This window comes from Rhinolophus ferrumequinum, chromosome 20, assembly GCF_004115265.2.
Source record: "Rhinolophus ferrumequinum isolate MPI-CBG mRhiFer1 chromosome 20, mRhiFer1_v1.p, whole genome shotgun sequence".
Taxonomy (NCBI): Eukaryota; Metazoa; Chordata; class Mammalia; order Chiroptera; family Rhinolophidae; genus Rhinolophus; species Rhinolophus ferrumequinum.
The window spans coordinates 29,199,210-29,221,402 of NC_046303.1; the positions used below are offsets into that span (position 1 = coordinate 29,199,210).

Below are 22,193 nucleotides of genomic sequence, written 5' to 3' on the forward strand. Positions count from 1 at the left end.
TAAGTCAAAGCTCAATGGGCTAAGCTGAGTCACTGCATCAGAGATGCCTCCCTGACCAACTAATCTAAAATAGGGTGCCACCTGCTATTATCTAACTTACCATTGTTTCCGCTATTTCCTTTAGTACTAACAAAAGCTCCCACACTTTATTAAACCATTTTTCAGTCTCATCTCTCCTAGCAGAACATGAGCTCCAAAAGGACAGGCATCTTAGCTGTTTTATTTGAAAGGTATATGCACAGTGCTTGAGATCCATCCGGTAGATGCTCTCTTTCTCCCCTCCCCTACTTTCTGTCTGTCTTTCTATGTATGTATATACATATATACATATATATAAATTAGATCATAAACATCAAAGTACTTTGAAAGTTTAAGGTAAGTACTAAAACTAAAATACAACAGGAGTGTTTTAAAGTCCCCCCCCTTACTAAATCAGGAGACTTTATAGTCTCATTCTCGTTTCATAAGAAATCTAAATAATTCTTGTAGGATTATTTAGATTGTAAGCAAGGCAATTGTTCTTAACGGCAGTATAATCTCACTTAGGATGATACTTGGGGCGAAATAAAAGTTAAGCAAATAAAGATAAAACTTAAAGACTCTATTAAATTGCAACTCAAATTCTTAAATGTTCTAGAAAGTTTTATCATTGAAATGGTCACTAAAGTAATTATCTGTTGTTATTTTAACAAAAAAGAGTTTTCAGAATAAACTGAATTAGATAGTTGGCAGCAAGGATGTCCACATTACAAGTGTCTTTTATTAATTGACATTCATAATTTACAGTAATTCTATTTATATAATTACATATAATACAGTAATTTCATATTTGTAAATAACTAAATCAATAACAAAAAACAGGTTTTAAGAAATAGCTCGACTTGTCTGTGGTAGAGAATTGTAAGACAGGCTCCATGACTCCTGGCCCTGATAACCATGCACTTGTATAAATCCCCTCCACTTGAGTACAAGTGGAATCTGTGACTTGCTTCTAAATAACAGAATATAGAACTAGTGAAAGCATTTTGCAGGTGTACTTAAGGTTGTTACTCAGTTGATTCTGAGTTAATAAGAGAGAGATTATCCTGGGTGGACCTGACTTAACCAGATGAATCCTTTAAAAAAGAGAGACTAGAGATAATGAGAGAGATTCTCCTGCTGGACTGGAAGTAAAAACTGCCATGTTGCAAGAGGATCTGTGAGAAGGCCATGTGGCAGGAAATGTGAGCAGCCTCTAGGAGCTAAGGGCAGGCCCTGGCCAACAGCCAGCAAGGAAGCCTCAGTTCTACAACCTTAAGGAACCAATTCTGCCAACCACGTGAGCTTGGAAGAGTGCTCCAAACTCCAGGAAGGAACAAAGTCTGACCAACACCTTCATTTTAGCCTTGTGAGACCCTAAACAGAGGATCCAATTAAGCTGGACCCATGGAAATAATGCAATAATATATGCAAATTGTAGAAAACAAATATACTGTCCAAAATTGACTTCCAGCTCTGATCAAGGCATTAAAGAGATGAACACAATCAAAAATGAGAAAATATTAAAAACTAAATCAGTTGTCTTTGCAAGTCAAATATATCTTATATATATAATATATAGAATGCAAAGCATTATTTATTGAAATTCGTTTAATCTAAATACTTGGAAAGAATAAAATTAGTACACAGCAAAAGCCCCAATTCTCCATCATATCTAATTCAACTTTTAAAATAACTTGTTTCATTACATGATATTTGATTGTGGTAAAAGTCTACATTATTCATGTCAGGACATATTTTAAACTATATACCATTGCTTTATGAAAAAGTTTCAAGGTGAGATATGTGTAAAATTTTGGAAATTAAAAATAAATAAATAAATAAATAATTACATTTGAAATTATTTATTTTTAACCTTACTATTGGAAACTGTTGCCAATGCAGGTTAAGGAGTTAAGTGGAGACTTCTGAAAAGAAGTTTTCTTTAAAAGAACCCCGCAGCCGAGCAAAACAAAGACAAATTCTGCTCTATTTGCAACCATGAGGAAAGTCAGTCGAGACAAAAATCACTTTTAGCTTCTGAAGGTGAAATTTTCAGAACTATGAGAAAACTTTGAATAATTAAATGACAAAGTTAATGAAACACATTAAAAATTAAACAAAACATTACTTTTCTGAATAATGAATTTAATTTGTTTAGATAGAATGCAGTCATTAAATTTCAGGCAGAACAAGCTGCAGATGTACTATAAGGTATTTATTTTCGTATCTCCTCTATAAATTTTGGATTTAATGCTGACATTTAATTAATGGTAATAATAACAACTTTAAACAGGTGGACAAAAAGCAGCATTTTTCACATAATTCCTCACAGTTTAATAATATTTCAGCTTGAGTTTTTACTTTATAGAAACTGTATCATGAAATACAACAGAGATCAATATATATAAATCCAAAGAGTTCATTGCTATGAGGTGGAAAATTTGGGCTGCTCAGAGACCTTCTTACTGCTTTATAACTAGGTAGGTAATTAGGGTTATCAAATAAGCAATGTGATATTATTGTGGGTCTTTAAGTATATAGTCATATTACGGTTTTTAACATGTATGAATTTTTTTAATATTCAATAATCAAATATGAACCTTATTTTATTATTGAAGGAAATAAATTTGTATTTGAACTTTTAAAAATAAATTATTAAATATGATTTTAATCTCTGAAAAAATTTAAAATCTACTTATGCATGTGATGCAATACTAAAATGACAAAACTGTATCCCCTACATTTGACACTGCCCTATAAATAAATAATGGGATCAACATCTTATTGACGGTTGCAAGAGAAACAAGTTCACTTAAACATTTGAAATTTTTTTAGAATTTGTTTTATACTATACCAAGCAATAAGACACTATGCTATTTGTAGATATTAATTTTTTGCATTTTTACATCTATGTAATAACAAAGCAGTAAAATTATCCAGTGTTTATAAGAACATTTTGTTGTTAAAAACACTAAATCCTATTTTGCTCCTTAAAGTAATTATGAACAGCCAAGTTCTCTAGATCAAAGTCTACCATTTAAGTATGAAAAATATTTTCCTCATGTTGGATAGAAATTTGACTAAAATCTATTATACAAATTTCTGCCATTTTAAAGGAAGAGATAATACCTATTGACAGCTGTGTGAAAACTGCTCTACAAGACGGTACAAGACATACCCTAAGAGTATGCATTCTCCTTATCCTGGTGATTTCAACACTTAGTCCCCTCAATACACTAGTCAATAAACTAGCCTCCTTGTGAACAGGATAAATAAACAAACAAAACAAAAATAAACTCACAGATACAGAGAGCTTTTTGATGGTTGCCCCACTGGGAAGTGGACTGGGAGGAGGGGATTAAAAGGTACAAATTTGTAGTTAAAAATAATCATGGGAATGTAGAGTTTAGCATGGGGAATATAGTCAGTAGTATTGTAATAACTATGTACGACGTCAGATGGGTACTGGATTTACCGGGATGATCACTTCATCAGTTACATAAATTTCTAATATAAATGTCTTATATAAATCACTGTGTTGTACACCTGAAACTAATATATTAGTTTGCCAACTGTAATTGAAAAATAAAAAAAATATTTAAAAACAAAATAAAATAAACTAGCCTCTTCATTCTTTTGCTTCTTTATCTCCAGTGGTCAACGCCTCCAAGACTTTACCCACTCAGCTTTCATAAACACATGCGAAATTGTTCCTCCTCCAAAAAAGCCACTTTCTAACATGACCTCTAAAGCCTTCCAGAAATCTCACTTCTATACTCTTCAACCTCACAATCTCTTGACCACTTATATTTTTACTTACCAGTCTTCTCCTGTCATTTTCCTCCTTATCCAAGTTAGATCCCAAGGACCAACAAATGAATCATTCTCTTGCCCCATTGTCCTTTATTCTTTCGTCTGGTAAAACAACATTGCCCCACAATCTTCCCAAGTTTTTCAAGACAATTTTCTCTCTTCTTCTCCGTATCTTCTCTCCACAACCTCCCTGCTCTTTCTCAACAAGCAAACCTACTACATTGAGAAAATAGAAGTCATCAGGTGGAAAACACCTCAGCCTCTGGTCATTAAACCTTAAAACAACCCCTCTGGCTAATAGAGAAGGTGTATTTCCTCCTATTTAAAGCTCTGGACCCCATTCCCCCACACTCCTAAGAATTTGCTCTTCATTCCTTTTTCTCTGCATCTTCAACCTTTCTATGGGGTTCCTCATATCGGTATTTAAACATGCTTCAATCAATCCCATGTTAAAAACAAAACAAAGCAACACAAAAGCCCTCCCTTGATCCCAGATTCACCTGCTGCTATTACTAGAATCTTTTTATCCCCCTACATGTAGCCAAATTTCTTTGAAAGAATTATTTAAAATGGATAACTTCACTGCTTTAACTTACTCGAAATTTCTTTCCTACTAGATAGACATCTCCATCTAGCTGTTTCAAATTCAACTTACTCCAAAATAAACTTTTTCTCTTCTCAAATGTACTCTTCCTACTTGTATGTTATTCCTACCTAATTAACTGATGCCAGTATTAATCCAGTTTCCTAGGCTAAATATATGTACACTTTCACTTTTCCTTTTCCTCAATCCCCCTTATCCAATTAATCATTCAATTTTGTGTCAATCTCTAATTCATCCACCTTTCTCTAGTTCCTCTGCCACTAAGTTCGGTAAGAACACCACCATATTTTGACTGATTACTGTGGCTTCTATCTGACCTCCCTGCTATCAATCTAGGTCTTTTTCAATTCATTCCTCACAAAGAGTGACAGTTCTAAAACACAAATCAAATTGTCACTACTCTTCAACATCTTTCCTTGGATTTCCCATGGTACAGGATAAAAGACTAAAACCTAGAAGTGTCATTTCAACAGTCTTTGCTCTACTTATTGCTTTCAGCTTGTAGAAACAAAAATACTGGGATGCCAAAAAATGCATACAAGTGGACACTTTGGTTAACGGTGCTCAAGCAGTAGTTCGCCATAATCAGAACTGTCTGGACGCTGATGGTAACCACTTTGAGCACTGCTTGTAATTGCAGAAGTCAAACGTGACTTGTATTCATCTTTTGTTATCGGTATATATTATTAGAATTTTAAAAGTTTTCCTTTCTTAAAATGTTTATACATATTTTTGGCACCCTCTGTATATAAACCAAACCAAACAAAACTGAAAGTCTAGCAATGAGGAAATCTTTCCAACAGTAGTCTTTTTCAGTCTGGGTGAAGACTACTTTTGACTCAGTTTGTCTCTACTGTACCAGAAACACACAGAGATTCCATTTTCCCCTTGTTCTTCCTCAAGCAGTTTGTTGGCTTTTCCTTAAAATACATCAAAATATAACAAAACAATAATTAACCTCAGAATAATTGAGAATGCAATGTGGCCTGACCTACTATATAGCTAAAATACCAAAAATTCTATAAATTTGGTGTTTAATTCTTTTTTTTTTTTTTTGCAGCAGTGGTTCTAAAATCATGAACCATGGCATTCAGGTTTATTTACAGGGGTAATACAGTCTATCTGCCCTTTTACTTATATTAACAAAAAATTAGTTTCTAATTGAACTCATTCATTTTACTATTTATAATAAAAGTTACGTTTTTGGTGGAGAGCTAATGAGAGAACACCAAAATGAAATAGTCTACTGCATCTTCAGCCATTGTGAACAAAGTAATTTGAAAGTCCTTAGTATTATTTGTATAGTATTTACAAAAGTTGTATTAAAAACCAAGTTGAATTCACTACGCCTATCACCACTCTTTGACTAAGTAATGTGAACTACTTTTCCAGTAGCTTGATATAGGCCCAAATTTGATTGCTATCAAAAACTAGATACCAAATCCTAGGTTGGGAAGATGATTATAATATAATCCACAATCTCATTCCAATAAGAATAACTGTTTTAAAAAGTCAGTGAAAAAACAGTAAGTTTAAACTGCTCTTTTGTCATCTTTATTTTATTCTTGAACAGTTTACCAATTTCAGTCCTACATTAATTCACACATTCATTCCACCATCAAGGACTAGTCAGGTAATAAGGCTCCTTTAGGTAAGATCAAACTTCATGTCATAGTTACGTAGACCTTGCCATTAGATAGCTGAGTGAAAGCAGGCAGCAAAATAAAAAGGGATCTCCTTCAATTAGAAATCTTTTTATTTAGTTTTTATAGACGCAAAATACTTTGATACAGTTCAAACAACCAGGATCCTATAAATCATCTAATGTAATACCTCTCAAAGTACTCGTAGGTCTTTAAAAAAAAATAACATGAAATAAATGAATGGATTTAGAAAGTTAATATCACTTCAAACGACCAAGACTCACTCCAAAAAGCATTTTGGATATAAAATCTAAAACAATTACACATTTAACTCAATTTAACTCAATTCATTAAAATATCTAATCAGAAAGCAAAAAAAAAAAAAAAGAGAGAATATGTACACTATCCTGAAATAACTAAATAATGGGGAAAAAATTTAAGAGTACAAAAATTATAAACATATTTCAGAAAATGAAATTTTCTTACCCAAAGATGATTTTACAATCGATTTAATTCCTGCATAAACCAATGATCCTTTGTTTCCTGGAGATTTCTGATCCATATCTTCTGTATACTGCTTCATAAGTATTTAAATGCATAGGAAATACTAGCGACGATGCATAATAAAACTATTTCAAAGCTAAACTTCTTTTTTATTTGGAGCCAATTCATAATAGGCGTCAGTGCAAATAAGGTGGTTCTATTCTATAATATTGTAGAGATACTCTCTTCCTCCTACACAATCTGCAAAGCAGTATTTCAAGTTCAGCAGTTTTAAACAATTGTTTTATAATTTTAGTATTATGTAACTTGTATTTGCATATAAAATATTTGGCATAAACTGACCTTTCAGCAAACATCAAGAACATTTCTACCCGATTCATCTCAAATTCACAACACAAAGGATATAGTGCAGAGTATACCAGAGTGACTTGAGCTGTGGATCTTCATTTCCAGCTAAAATATGGTTTCTCCACACCTGTTCTGTATCAAGTCCATACCTTGATAAAGCCCGAAGGCGCATCTTGGTTGCTATATCTTTTTCTAAAGAATTATCATTTTCTTCTTCTGCGCATTCATACAAATGACGACCACAAGCCCACATTAAAGATGTAATTGGGCTCCAGGCAAGAGATATCCTTTCAAAAACAGTGAAGTCAGACATTGTTCGGTTGGGAGTTACAACTATCATTCGATTTTGACTTGTTGGATGCCAAGCAAAGGAAGCAATGTAATTGTCACAAGGTTGCACGCTTCTTTCAATTATTGTAGGTTCAGTTTCATCCCCAATGGGAGTGGGTGTGTGCTGCATATCATATAATCTAATAATATTACTATCTCTTGTTAAAGTGGCAAGTAGACCAGTCCTAGTTGGACACCATGCTACTTTTGTTAACGGCTTTGGTTGCTCAGTCAAAGTCAAAACCGGCTTCTCAAATTTCCTAAGATCCCAGATGGCCACCTGACCTTCATAGAAGGAAGCAACACGATCATGGAAGTATGGGTCTACTGTCACCCCCTGAACAGCTTTTGTATTTACAAACATCTTTTGGCTTGTATTCCGAAGATCAAATATGGCTAGGTTACGATGCATACCAGCAAGGAGAAGCTTCTGGTCCCGTGGAAGCCAACAAAGAGAGAGACAAGCATCATTCTGTCCTAATTCATAAAGTGGTTTTGTTACTAATGTTGTTTCAGTTTCACCAGCTGAAAGTCTCACTTTCTCCATGGGGACTATATCAGGAGTATATTTGCTGCAGATGTCCCAAATCAGCACTGAAAAATCAGCTCTATGTTTGTCTAGACCAGCAGCAAGCCAGTTGCTATCCAATGGATTCCATGCAAGAGTATTGCATTGTCGTGCATGTTTTGGAACAAATTCTTTTCCAATCAAATCTTTGAACTTTGAGTTATGATCTTGACCAAGACTGGTAAGTACAACTCGACCGTTTGCTTGTCCAACTGCTAGGAGACATTCAGGATCATAATTGAGATACCAGGCAACACATTTCATATAGGGTGTATCTGAATTTATTGATAGTAATGTAGCGGCAGAGTCTTCAGATAAACGTAAAGATCCAGCTTTGAGTTCTGAATTCACAGTAGATTCCACATGATAGAGGCTGAGTTCTGAGTCACATACAACAAATCTATCAACTTGGTGTGGTGCCCACAATATATCAGGTTTCGTACCACTCATGTTTATTGATGTGTTTTAAGTGTCCACGCAGGTCCATTCATTGAATATCTGTTTAAAAATAAAAAGTTTACAATGTTAACAAAATATAATTCTCGGTTGAATAAACTATTCAGAAAGTCAGGAAATTCTCTATACAGGTCCTCTGTTTTGCATTTTATCAATATACCAGCGGTACAATTTATACACATTTTAAGAGATGTTATCTTAAAATGTGTATACACTCTGTATTTATATCGCTTCTCTTTCTACTGTGAATTCAATATAATATTTATTGATAAAAAGAGGAAAATAAGGACCTCCTCCAATAAGATGAGCTGGTAGGAATCTGAGAACTCCATTCTGGCTTTACTTCCCATGATCAATTATTTTCATTGCACTGTTACTAGTGCCTTCAATTTAACCTTAGGGTGAAAATAATTTCAGTATGGTGATCAAATTAACACGTATCATCCCTTCAAAGAGGGTAAAATTTTAAAGACTTACGAATCATGTTCCTAAGCAATAGTTTAGATCAGTACTATCCACTAGAACTTTGTGCAATGACAGAAAAGTTCTACATATGTACTGTCGAATATGGTAGCTACATGTGAGTCAGTGAGCAATGAAAATATGGCTAAGACAAAAATTTTAAATTTAATTTTAATATAAATAGCCACATATGGCCACCATAATGGACAATGCAGATTTAAAGTACAATACCACTAGTTAAGACAGAGGTCTCTTCCTCAACTTTCAACAATATGAAGCAGTCCTATAGCATAATATATTATACAGTAAAACGTGTTGAGCTCTATTCCTAGCTCTGACATATATTAGCTATATGACTTGGAAAGGCATTTGTGTTTGGGATTCCTTTTGTTTTCTCACGTATACAACGTAAGAGCTGGTTTAGATAGTGTTCTCAAGCTTCAGTCATTCATGTACCACCTGTGTGGTTAATATTTTTCTTCAAATTGGCTCATTCTTAAAATCTGAACATCGCTTTTAACCTCCTCATAAAGTCCATGAATCATAGGTATGACATGCTAAGTATATATTTTTCTAATATACATTAAAATAAGTATATAACTATTAAAAATGCTTGATTGTTTTATCTAAAATCATCCTTTTTATGACCAGTGGTACACACACCACACTTTGTGAAACTGAATTAAGTGATCATTAGAAGTTCTTTCAGTTGTCAATTCCATAAACTTTAAATAAGTATTAAAATGGAATTTTTGAAAAGATATTCTAGTAGTTTCAGTACAAACTAAAAATAGCTATGTTAAAAATGGTATTTTAATAATAAAAGCTACTTATAAAAATGTAAGTTTCTAACCAAATCTGGCTAGAGGTTACAGTGTAGATTAAAAATGAACAAAAATATTTACAATCTTCATAGCAATTGGTATCTGTACAACTGTGTTGTCAGTTCTTAAAGGGTGAAACTATGGTTCATTCATCTCTCGAGCACGGATTCTTAATAAAGATATACTAAATAAATTCAACTCAAACATATTTGCTTTACTTTTTGATCTTGTATTAAAAGTTTAAGTCAGGAATTATCAGTCTAGTATTTCAATAGACTCATAAAAGTTAGATGACTGGGAAAAACCTCTAAGAATTCTTATGCTGGCTTATTTTCTTCCTTAACAGTTCTAGGGTCCAAGATCAATCATTTCAATTATGTCCTTACTAGCACACTTGATTTCTTCACTTCCTTGCCATGTTGGGTTTCCCTTTCTTAACCCTAGATCAACCCAATTATTTACTGTGTTTTTTCCTCCACTCAGGCTGTGAGTCTCATGCCTCTACAGACTAACTCCATAAGAAATTAAAGTATACAACATATTTGGCCTGTGTTGCTGGTTCAGCAATTGTTTCATTCATCTTCCCACTCTGGCCTTTATGAGATTCATCTTTATATTACAGTAATCTTTTAAAAATACAAATATAAGCAGGTTATCCAATCCCTGCTTAAACCCCTATAATGGTTTCTAACTACTCTTAGGACAGAGTTCCAAATCTTCAATATAACCTATAAAACTCTGAATGTTGTGGCCTCAATCTACTGCTCCGGCCTCAAGGCATATCATTCTCCTCCTTGCTAACTGTGTTGTAGCTACACTGTCCTTCTTTTCAATTCCTAGAACATAAAATGCCCCCATCACATCGTTGCAAATGTTGTTCCCTTTAGTTGAATCATTCTTCCCTCCCTTCTTGGCCAAGTTAACACCTGTTCAAGCTTGACATCAACCATCCTCTATCCCTCCCCAGTCTGCGTCAGGGTACTTAGATATATCTCATTGATCAGTATTCTTTTCCTTGAATCACCCTCTCTGACTCTCCTACGAGATTATAAGCTCCATAAGAGCAAGTAAAATATCTTTCGCTCTCCATTTGTACCTCTAGTACCTAGCAGTTAGACCCTTAGTAGGTATTTAATAATTTGTTAAATGAATGCATTTGTTAAATGCTCCCTCTGATACTTCTCACACTGCTATCTCCAAGTTTTATCAATCTCCTCATGCTTTTTCTACCCATTACCCTTCTTAATAGAGGCTAGCTCCAGCCGAGAGCAAACGTATCCACTGTCATAACCGGTTCCAATGGATGAGCAAGAGCCCACAGTAAGTTACCCTAAGAGAGGCTCACTCTCATGAATTGTCTTTCATATACTCTGTGAATATTACTGGGCATCTTCTATGTTTTAGACACTGTTCTAAATGCTGTGAACACAGTAGTGACCAGGGACAAATAAGGTCCCCGGTTGCTATGGACTGATTTTCAAAATTCATACGTTAAAGCCCTACTCCCCCCATGTGACTGTACTGGAGACAGAGTGTTCAAGGAGGCAATTAGGTTAAATGAGATCATAAGAATGGAGCCCTGATATGATAAAACTGGTTCCCTTATGGGAAGAGGAGGAGATACCAAAATTCTCTCCCCCCATGGGAGGACACAGTGAGAAGACAGCTGTTTGCAAGCCAGGAAGAGAACTCTTACCAGAATTGGACCATGCTGATACCCTGATTTCAGACTGTCAGCCTCCAGAACTGTGAGAAATTAACTTCTGTTGTTTAAGCCACTTGGTCTATGGTATTTTGTTATGGCAGCCTAAGCAGACCAATATACTGGTCTAACAAAGTTTGCATTCCACTGTTGAAGTTATGTCCAATCTTAAAGAGAACTTAAAAATTTAAGAATAAGAAGGAAGAAAGGCATCTCATGTAATAGGAAGTAGCTAAGACAACAAAAAGAAGTAACATACTGTCAAGGGTTCATACTCATGTCCTCATAGAGGAAACCTATAAATTGGAGGTATCCTGAGATCTGGCCCATCTTCCTATCTCACTGAAAGATAAATGCTTAAGTGAGCACACTTTTTATTGAAGTTTCCATCCCACAACCATACATTTCACATGAATGATATACGGTAAGAAAACTTAGTGCCACATAGAAAAATCCATCTTACACAACAGAAAGTGTTGCTGTGATTTTAAAAACTATTTTAGTTATGACTCTCAATGGAGAATCATCAGCATTTCTTATAGTATGCACATAAAATACTGATATTACCATCAGCAAAATCTGGTTATAGTAACTCACACAGAATCACAGAAGCTGACTTAGAAAGAGACTAGCAAATCCTTCTCATTTCACATAGGAGTAAAGTGAAGACCAGATGTTTTGGTTCTTATCCAACACTTTCCAACTCCTATCCTAGATTAATACATAGAGAAAAGATCTGTTATATCATTTGCAAGGCCTGGCCCAAAATGAAAATACACGGCCCCCCTTTTTCAAAAAGTAAACCAGCAGAGCATTAAACCAAGTGCCAGTCCTTCTAAATGATGGGCCTTGTATGACTGCACAGGTTATAGACCATGAAGCTGGCCCTGAATAGAGAGGTACATCCATAAGCATCCTCTGAAGAAACGTATTTCTGTACAACACACAATATAGATGGATCCTGGCTCATGAACATCGATCACTAGGAATATGGTGGAGAGCAAAGAAAACTGAACTTGGAGTCAAAAGACTTCCAGCCCCTCATTAGTTAGACCCTAACAAGTCCCTTAATACTCCAAAACTGTAATACAGAGATAGAAGCTGGCTATCTCCATCTCGCTAAGTCGTGACAATCAAATGAGTTCTTCACATCACAAGACATAACAGTATGATTCCCTTAAACATATCTGAAATTTAATGTTTTAAAATGTTGGAGACACTGAAAAATTGGGGAAGGAAGGAGTAGGATCTGCAACAATTATAGCTTATATTTAGATCTTCACCTTCAGTTTAACAATTGGTCATCAATGGTTTCTGAGCAAAAAAAAAAAAAAAAAAAAAAGCCATGTTGATTGTGTTCCTCACCAGAAATCTGTAATAGTATTGTCCAACTGATATACTGTACGTCAGTGAGTCACACGATGTAAAACTTTCTATAGCTACACTGAAAAATTAAAAATTGATGGAATTAAATTTAACAATGTTTTATTTAACCTGCCACATCAAAAATGTTACCCTTTTCAACATTCAATCAATGTAAAATTATTGAGAAGTTTTACTTTTTACTTTGTTTTGGTACAAGGTCTTGCAAATCAAATGTGTATTTTACACTAATAGCATGTGGACTGTAAAGATCTATAATGCTAAGTATACAAGGTCCAATGACTCTTTCACATCTTTTTTTTTTTTTTTGGTCGTTGTTTTCTACTTTTCGTATCATGACAAATTAACAGTAGCAGTTTCAAAAAATGTCACCATCACCATCTTCAAGGAGATGCACTGATAATCCAAATTTCCCTTAAAGCTATACAAAAGACCTGCAAAGGCAACTTAGCAACCAGTGCTCGTGGCATACGTGAGAGGCTTTATTCCTCCTCTTGTGGAATTTTCGTTACTCCTACATGCAGAGAACACAGCTAACCGGGTGACAGGCCCTTTAAGAAGTATTTGATCGAGTACAACCAGAAGAGGGCATGTTGCTATTCCGGGTAAACTAGGAATCTGAGGGCGACTCCCACGCTCCAGACACCTGGCTGAGCCTCCAGTCCACCGCGAGGACGCAGTTCCGCACAAATCCGCCGCGAGAGGCTACAGCACAGCCCCAGAGCCTCCGAGGAGGTCCTCGCGGGCACTCCGGCCGCCCGCATCTCCGAGGCTCCCTTCGAGGCCCGCCGCGCTCATCCCGCAGCGTGGGACGCGACTCCCCGCGCGTGGCTCCGACGAGGCCCCCGGGTCCGCCCCCGCCCGGGCCTTTCCACTGGGCTTTCCCGTGCCCCTTAAGGTGGCCTCAGCGCTCCTGAGCCCTCGACTCGGGCCTTCCTTTCGGGAGAGCGGAGACTCGGCCCGGGCCGCACTCACCGACCTGAGGAGGCAGCGTGGCCGCCGCACAGCCGCTTCCGGCCCGGTCGCCGCGGGAGTCCGGACGCAGGCAAGATGGCGGCCGCGGCGGCGCGGCCAGGAACTTGGGCCCACCTTGCGGGGGTCCACGACCCCAGCGCCGCGCCTCGGGGATGTGCGGCAGCGCCTCCGGCTCGAAAGGGGAAATTCCTCGCCCGCGCGCCCCGCCCCTTCGCGAGCCTGGGAGTCGCACCGCCCCGGGGCGGAGTCACTGCCCAGTAAGCCCCGCCTCCCGAACGCCCAGGTCCATTCCCGCAGGCCCCGCCCCGGGTCCCACGGACGGGATCCTGGGCACGCGGACCTGGGCGGTTTCTCGGAGCCGAGTTACCGTGTTCAAGCACGTCACACGCTTTAGCTCATTTGATCAGTTTAAATTTTCATTAAAAATTTATTGCGGGCCATGAGTGTAGTAGAAAGTCCAGGGTATTTAGTGCACGATCTATTCATTCACTCGTTCCACAAAGAAGTCTCAAGCGGCATGTTGTGTACTTGGCACCGTTCTGGAATGCTGGGGACACTGGAGTGAACAAAAAGGACATGGTTCCGGCAGAATGCAGGCAATTAGAGGGATGCCTCGTTGAGGCTAGTATCGTGCTCCACAGAAGGGCCCCCCCTTAGTGTTTTGAGGTCAGGAACACCGCCTTGAGGGCCTCTAGGATGAGATAAGAAGGATGAGTGTGGAGTTAGCTGGTAAAGGGAACAGGACAGAGAGCGTTGGGACAGAGCCTTCGAGGGTGGAGGAAGAGAGCAAGTGCAGGGTCAATAGGGAGGGCACAGCAGTGGGGAAGCAGTGCAGTACCGATGAGTGAGCAGAGAAAGTGGGGAAACTTAAAGATGCTGTATCAGAAAGGCATTTAGAAACCAGGTCAGTGAATTTAGATGGACTTTTTCCTAAAGGCATTGGTGGAGTCGTTGAAGGTTTTTAACTGGATGAGTGGTGTGATCGGTTTTTCAGGAGAAAACAGGGAGGGATAGAATAAGTATTTGAATGAGAGATGATGGTAACCCAAACTACCAGTAGTGTGGAGAGTGGGGATGGAGAGGTGTGTGGCTCTGGGAATATTTAGAAGGTGGGGTAAACAGAGCTTGATGATTGACTGAGGGAGGGAAAAAGACGATTCTAGAATTCTGGCTCCCAAAATTGAGTAAGTAGTCCTGCCACAGATGTTATAAATTTCACACAGGCTTTCTTCAGATGTCTGGCAATCTTTGCTTGTCTGTTCATGCTTAAAAGTGGATGATGTTGAGCTTAGTCCTGATGGTCTTCAAGGCAGATAGTTTTGGTAAGAGGATAAGTTTGGGGAGAGTTTGGCCTGTGGAGGTCTGAGGCTCCTTTTCACTCCTGCCATTGGAAAAGTGAAGGCTGAAGAAAATGCTTGTACTGCTGAGGGGAGATACCACAGAATTCATCACTTGAAACACTCTCTTGCCAATCTGCTCAATAATTTTGGCCCCAGCGCCAAATCCCCACATGCAACCTCAGATCAATACGAGTCTCTTCCTTTTCCGCTCCTACAATAAACAGCTGAGGAAAACACCTCCCATCACATTCAGGAGATGACTTTGCTTCTTACTTCAAAAAAAAAAAAAAATTAAAACTATTAGGTTGGAATTCCCACAACCCCCTACTATTTTCTCTTTCTTCCCCCAACATCTTCATCCACACTAATTCTTACCTTCTTCTAGCTGACGTAGTAGAAGAGGAGCCTATGTGTTCCTCCTCTTCTGGGCCCATGCACCATCAATTTTCTCCTCGTCCATGTGTTGCCAACCTCCCCATTTCTACTGGTTTTTTACCTTCAACATATGCTTAAGTCATTCTCACTATTCTCCTACAGAGAGAACTGTACTGATTCTCTCTAATCCCACATACTCCTAGCTTCCGCTGATTTCACTCCACGTAGGCCTTCATGCCCACCAGTCCACCAAAACTTCATCTTTACTTACCTACAGTTGTCTTCCTTTTCTAGAATATATGCTCCACATCTCCAGTTTTCATTCTGTTATACCTCCACCCCCAAGTATTATTCAACTAGGTGTGGCTATATAAAAAAGTTGTGACCAGTGAGCTGTGAATAGAACTGGACCAGGTCTCTTAAAAGAGAAGGTGCTTGCCAACCACTTCCTCTTCTCCACTCCGGCTGTCTGGAAAATGGCAAAAAGAAACATGAACTAGAAATGGAAGTATGTATTAAGGAAGGCAAAACTGTCCCATTAGTCTAAGTCCCAACCTGATTCAGCAAGCTGCAGTACCTCCTTGGATCAACTGCAGACTTCTGGACCATTGCACAAGAGAACATAAACTGTATCCTCTTAAAAATTACTATTTGTTTGGACCTGTTTGTCATAGTGGGTTAGCTTATTCCATGATGAATACACAGGAGCTCTGTCTGCTTTATTCTCTGATTAATCTCCACAACCTAAAAAACAGTACAGAATATGTGCTCAATAAAAACTTGTAAACTGAATCCTAAGATAATATATTTCTTCTATACTTCCCTCCAGCTAAGATCTTTTTCTCTCTTTCCTATTCTATCTAAGCTTTTGTGAAAGTGTATTCTTCTCCTGTTGCTGCCACTCCCTTGCATTCTAAAGTCCCTATAGCAATAAGTGGCACTTTTCTCATTCTACTTGGAAATTGATTCCCTGTCTCCACTAAACTGGGTCCCTTGTGAGTAGAACTGGATCATGTCCCTTAAAAGAGAAACTGTTTGCCATCCTTTCCTGCTGTCTGGAAAATGGCAGACAGACAGCATTTTCCTAAAGGGTAGTGAACTTTTAGTAGAGAACTTTGGATTCCCTGTAGTGCCTGCTGCATAACATGTATTCAGGAATATTTACTGAGTGGGAGAATACATTGCATTTGTTGGAAGATTAAACTGCATCAGAGAGTTTAACAGGCTGGTCTGAGGTTACACTAGTTGTCTTTATCAAACATGCATTTTGTAACGGATGCCATAGTTGCTAAAGTTCAGTCTCAGTATGTTTTTGTTTACTTGTTTTTAATTTAAACTTTTGGGTCACTAAAAGAATGTTGTTCGTTTTAGGCTCCTTCATTTATGTTGTGGTGATCCAGGACAGGATTTTTTTGTTGTGATTTTAAACCAGTAAAGGGTAGCAGTTGAAGAATTGCTCATTTCCTTCCTAATACTGCTGCCCTCAGAAGTACTTCTGTTACTACTGGAATGTTCTGTGGAGTCTGTGACTGGCTAATCCGAACGCCCTTTACTTCCACATGCACAAAATCAGTCTGTACCTGAAAGCAAGTTTTATCCTTAGGTACAAAGAGGAAATTTTGGCACTGTAAACATGTGACATGGATTAGGTAATCTTTTTTACAAAGTTTGAGGATGAGAAGATCTGAGATATCTTAAAATGGTGGTTTTCAAAAGCATTCTAGCATACTCCCAAATAAATTTTGTAAATCAATGAATTTATTCACACATTTTTGGGGTTTCATCTAACATTGTCATAATAAGCTTACATAGCTGCCAAGGATATGATTTTTAATACGTTTTTCATATTTAAATTGTAAATAAACTGTGACATCACACTAACTACAGCCAGCAAAATTTAAATACCTTAATTAGAATGTCTCACTATCATTCATTGAAAAACTCTGAATGAGCTATTCTTTTAATATAGGAAAATTCTATATTATTCTATTTTTTCTTTTATTTCCATTCTACTTTCTCCCACTGGATTATTCATTTGTTTGATGACAAACAATTACATAGCATAAACTATGTGCCAGATACTTTACAAGATAGGCTCATTTAACACTCTGTCTCAGGTTGGGTGCCCTGAGAACCACGTTCTACGATGGAGGAGAAGATACACTATACTTACTAGGGAATGTTCTTGGCCTCAACATTTGTGGCAGGGAGGAGAATGAGGCAGCACTGGGCAGAGGGAAAAGCTGAGCTGTGATTCAGTACGAACAAAGAACTCAGCCAACCCACAGGAAAGTTTAGACCTGGACTGGCCCCTCAGAGATGTCTTGAGTTTCGACGAGGGAACAGGCCTTAATACTACCCCACTGATATGGGTAGTATCAGAGCTATCTCTTGAAGGAAGCCTGACTTTGAATGAGGCAGTTTTCTCAGGCATGACAGTCCCCGAAGAAGGCTGACAGCTAAGGGCCATCTGCTGGCAACACTCCCAACAGCTGAAAGGATAAATTCATTACTGAAGGGGGACACCCAGGAGATGCACTATGGAATCCACCATAGCTTCATCACGATTTGATGAGGCTGATTCTGTTATTTTCCCATTTTACAAATGAGAAAACTGAGGCACAGCTAGGTTAAATACCTCTTAGGTGGTGAAGTTAGTATGTGAACCCAGATAATCTATCTTCAGAATTGTGCATCTAACTACTGGCCCTTGCACTAGCAAATGAAACAGCTAGTTGATCCAATTCTTAGTGCCATTAAAATGATCTTTTAAAACAGAGATTGGCAAATTTTATTTGTAAAGGACCAGATAGTAAGTATTTTCAGCTTTGCAGGCTATGCCATCTCTTTCACAACTACTCAATCCTGCTGTTGTACAAAAGCAGCCAGACAGTCCATGAGCCAAGGGTGTGGCTCTTTTCCAGGAATACATTATTTACAGAAACAGGTGGCAGGCTGGATTAGTATGCTGACCCTTGTTTTAGAAAAATATGTAAAGACAGAGAAAACACTCATGGTTTATTGTTATAGGAATAAAATAATACCAAATAAAATAAACATGATTCTAACCTTATTTTTTAAAGATGGGAGGGAATTTTGCCAACAGCAGATTTCTCTGTGTGGTAGGTTGAAATATGATCATTATTTTCTTTATTATACATTTTTTGTTTTCTGAAAATGTAGAACTTTTTTAATGAGGAAAAAACCCAATGAATATGATTTTAAGGAGTACAGTTGGAGGGATTCAGATGCTAAATTCCATAATGATAGACACATCATAATCCTATACACACAGAGTTAAGGTAGAAATAATAAGGTTCAACCCACATGCTAAGTGCTTTATTAATTGGGGCAGTTTCAGGATGATAATTGTAATACAGGTGATTGATAACAATTCTTTATTGTGTCTGCTCATGTCTTCTTCACAGGGTTTGTTTCATTTGTGAGTAATTTGGTGTTGTAGACCAAACATTTGTACATCCCCCCCATATGTTGAAATCTCAACACCTAGTGTGATTATATTAGGAGGTGGGTTTTTGTGAAGTTATTAGGTCACAAGGGTGGAGCCCTCCCGAATGGGAGTAGTGCCCTTATCAAAGGGACCCCAGAGAGCTCTCTCAACCTTTTTCTGCCATGTGAGGACATGATGAGAAGTCTGCACTATGAATCATGGAAGAGGGCCCTCATCAGAACCCCACCATGCTGGCACCCTGATCTCAGACTTCCAGCCTCCAAAACCATGAGAAATACATTTCTGTTGTTTCTAAGCCCCCCAGTCTATGGTGATTCGTTACAGCAGCACGAACTGACTAAGCATTAAAGCAGCAGCCATCAAAATTACTATCGAATTGGTACTCTTAAGCCTAATGAAACCATAGCCATCTCACTGCTTGGTCTCTTCCCCTCATTGGACAGGATTTGAGTAAATCACATTTGGGCTTTTGAAATAGATAATGAAGCTACATTCTGCTAATCTCTGTCTGTTCCCAGAGCCATTACCCTAGTTTAGGTCTTAATTACTGCTCACTGAGACGGTAGTCTTCCAAAAAGCCTCTGGTTCCCCTGTTCCTACCCTTTTACTCTAAACCTCCTCTATGTGGCCAGCTTGGTCTTCCTGAAGCACATCTCAAGTGACCCTTTTAGAATCCTTCATCGACTCATGTTCCCTACAGACCAACATCCAAACACCTCAGCCTGTTTTTAAGATGTCAGTATTGTAAGTTTTAACAGTTGATGAGAAAGAAAATTTATATTTTCAATGGATCGAATTAATTTGAGAATTATCTAAATCAGACCAAGCCCAAAGCTGTTGTAAAAGCAGGCTTCTTTTGATAGTAAAATGAGAAAAATATTCCCTAGGCCAACACTGAAAGTTAGACATATAACTATAAAGATAATGCCTTCAGACCAGTGTCATTTTAAGGAAATGACCAGGTCACAGAAAAATCAAAGCATATCTGATTGGCCTGAATCAATAATTTGTACAATGTGTGACTATAAAACCTTCAAATGAATAATGGACTTGATTCTAATATTCAAAATCTTGGACCATCAGCAGCTTACTTGAGAAACTAAGCCTGACTTTCTTAGGTGAGTATAACTGTAACTTAGGAAGAAATGGAAGAGGTAAGAAAGCAAAAGCATGAAAAGAATCAGAATTAGAATCAGGACATAAATGATGAGGAAACAAGTTTACTTCCTAAGTTTTAGTTCTTTTGTAACTTATGTATCAGTCAGTTTTATAATCATTGCTCGGTTGAGTGTATTTATCTTCTTTTGAAAAATATTTAAAGGAGTCTGCTAGTCTGAACTTGAAAAGAGCTTCAGTTTGCAACAAACATTGTTTGTAATAGTCTGAGCATTTGCTTAATGCATATGCCATGCATGAATGCTGCTCATGGTATACAATGTCATTCCCTCTACAGTATCATACATGTAACATACAGGGTCATAGCGCATATTAGAAAAGTGCTCCTTCATCATGGTTTTTGCTGCCTGATGACTGTAGAATAACCACAATGCAAATGGCCCTCCTCGAGGTGTTTAACGCACAACCTGCAGATCTGTAGGCCTCGGCCCTGTGTAACATCACACTGTTTATGCAATTAACACCTTAGTGTAGAGTGGCAAAATTTTTTGAATATTTATTATTATATTTTACAATTTGTATTAATTTATTAAAGACTCAAAATTTTAGTTGCATAAAGTGCTTTGTTCATTTTGACTCCTGTTGAATGTTACCAATCGATTGAAAGAGCAGGACTCTATAGGGTGCTCATAAGACAACACTTTTTTCCCCTCCACTGTCCTTTTCTATCTACGTTGAGGGCAGGATTCCCTGCCCCTTCAGTGAAATCACAGACAAGTAGCATGAGTCTTTAAGTCAATCAGATTACTTCTTTCACGTTTAGTCATAAAAACTATCTCATTCCAATAATTAAATTGTCTATGCCCACGTAGTAGTTCAAACTCTGAGCATGAAGTCTCTCCTCTCCCCAGGTGGGGCTTGCTTCAGGCTGGAAGCCAGCAGTGGGAAAGGGGCATGGCCACCTTTTCCATTTCCCCACTTTGTGCCACTCTGCCTTCCCCACACTCATGAAGAGCAATTGCTGACTGTTCCTGGTGGAAGGACAGGAACAATCTATTTGACAGGTTACTGCCTTGCTCTGGTTTTGGAAGGTTATTCAAGTGATCTCTTTCTCCACTGTGGGCTCTCATGCGTTCTTTGGGTACTATCCCTCATTGGGGATCTCTCATCCAAAGTTCTCTGAAAGTCAGCAAGCTCTCTTCTCCCTCAGGTGCCACATGCAATCCCCCCTCACACAAGCCTGTTCCCAGTGGAACACCTCCAGTGTTTCTTAGTGAGGTCATCCCATTCCCTCCAGAAAAAACCCGTTCATTGACTGCTCTAGGCTGCCTCACTTGCCCTTCTTGTGGCTCACCTCCAGTGCACAGGGCACACTCATGCATCGTCTGTCCTGACAAACTCCAGGAGTATAAGTTGTTCCCAAGAGACGAACCTCTCACCTTCCAGCCTTCAGAACAACTAGCTGGCCTGTAGAGATTTCAGGCATGCCTCAGACAGCAGTTCACAACGTTCCACACCCCCATCCCTGTTCCAAGTTGCACAGATCAAGCTCTCCGGGGAGAATAGCACCCCCAGACCTCTCCTAAGGGATTAGGAGGGAAACTCCCTGAAAATGAATTTCTCCAAAGAAATTTCTCCCAGACTCCTCAGTTCTGAGCCTTTGATATCCTTCGGGAGGATTTGGGTCTTCAGCTTACAAACCCTTTTCCATCAGTGCATAGGTGGTAGCATCTCATTTTGGAGTGGGGGCATTCACCACCAATTGCTCTGTTCTAGTTTAGTGGGGCTTTAGCCAGAACTACAGATGACAAATCCTATTTTTAACACAAACAAATATGCTATATGAGCATGGCTAAATCCTGAAACTGTTTGGAGAAATCTAATGTATTGATATTATTTTGTGACAGTGGATGTTTATACATTGCGTTAAAAATAATCTGCTCTCCAGAAAGCAGCTTAGTTTTTTATTAATGGGGCGGGGGGAAAAGCAACCCTATAATTGCTTTTTAATGGTTTAAAAGTTAAAAATTACAGTTTTTATTTGTTTTTTAACATGCCAGCCAAGGTAATACACATCTGTCATATTTGGTTATTCATAAGTATGCCAAAAATAAGTGTGTTGAGTATAAATGAAACAGCCCCAAACTGAATTTAACTAGAAGAAACTGTTTTAAATAGAAAGACACTGATTATGTTCTGTGAGCAAGATTAAGCATTTTTTTTTAATTATCCTGTTCTATTATCAGGAACTGTGAAC

The 22,193-nt window shown here is 38.0% G+C and overlaps 1 protein-coding gene across 3 annotated transcripts in view; it reads right to left on the reverse strand.

Moving 5' to 3' along the window:
* The window catches only part of MIOS (meiosis regulator for oocyte development), a 33,870-nt gene extending 20,007 nt beyond the window's left edge, over positions 1-13,863 (reverse strand). Inside the window, exons 1-3 of one of the 3 annotated variants that reach the window (XM_033088757.1) lie at positions 13,638-13,863; positions 6,991-8,329; positions 6,568-6,666 (exon numbers count right to left, since the gene is read on the reverse strand). In XM_033088757.1, coding sequence (XP_032944648.1) covers positions 6,568-6,666; positions 6,991-8,281 — 1,390 coding nt within the window. In that variant the 5' untranslated portion in view covers positions 8,282-8,329; positions 13,638-13,863. Of the gene's footprint in view, positions 1-6,567; positions 6,667-6,990; positions 8,330-11,269; positions 11,471-13,637 lie in introns of those variants that run through there. The other 2 variants (XM_033088756.1, XM_033088754.1) reach the window with 2 other exon arrangements.
* Between the last annotated feature and the right edge of the window lie 8,330 nt (positions 13,864-22,193).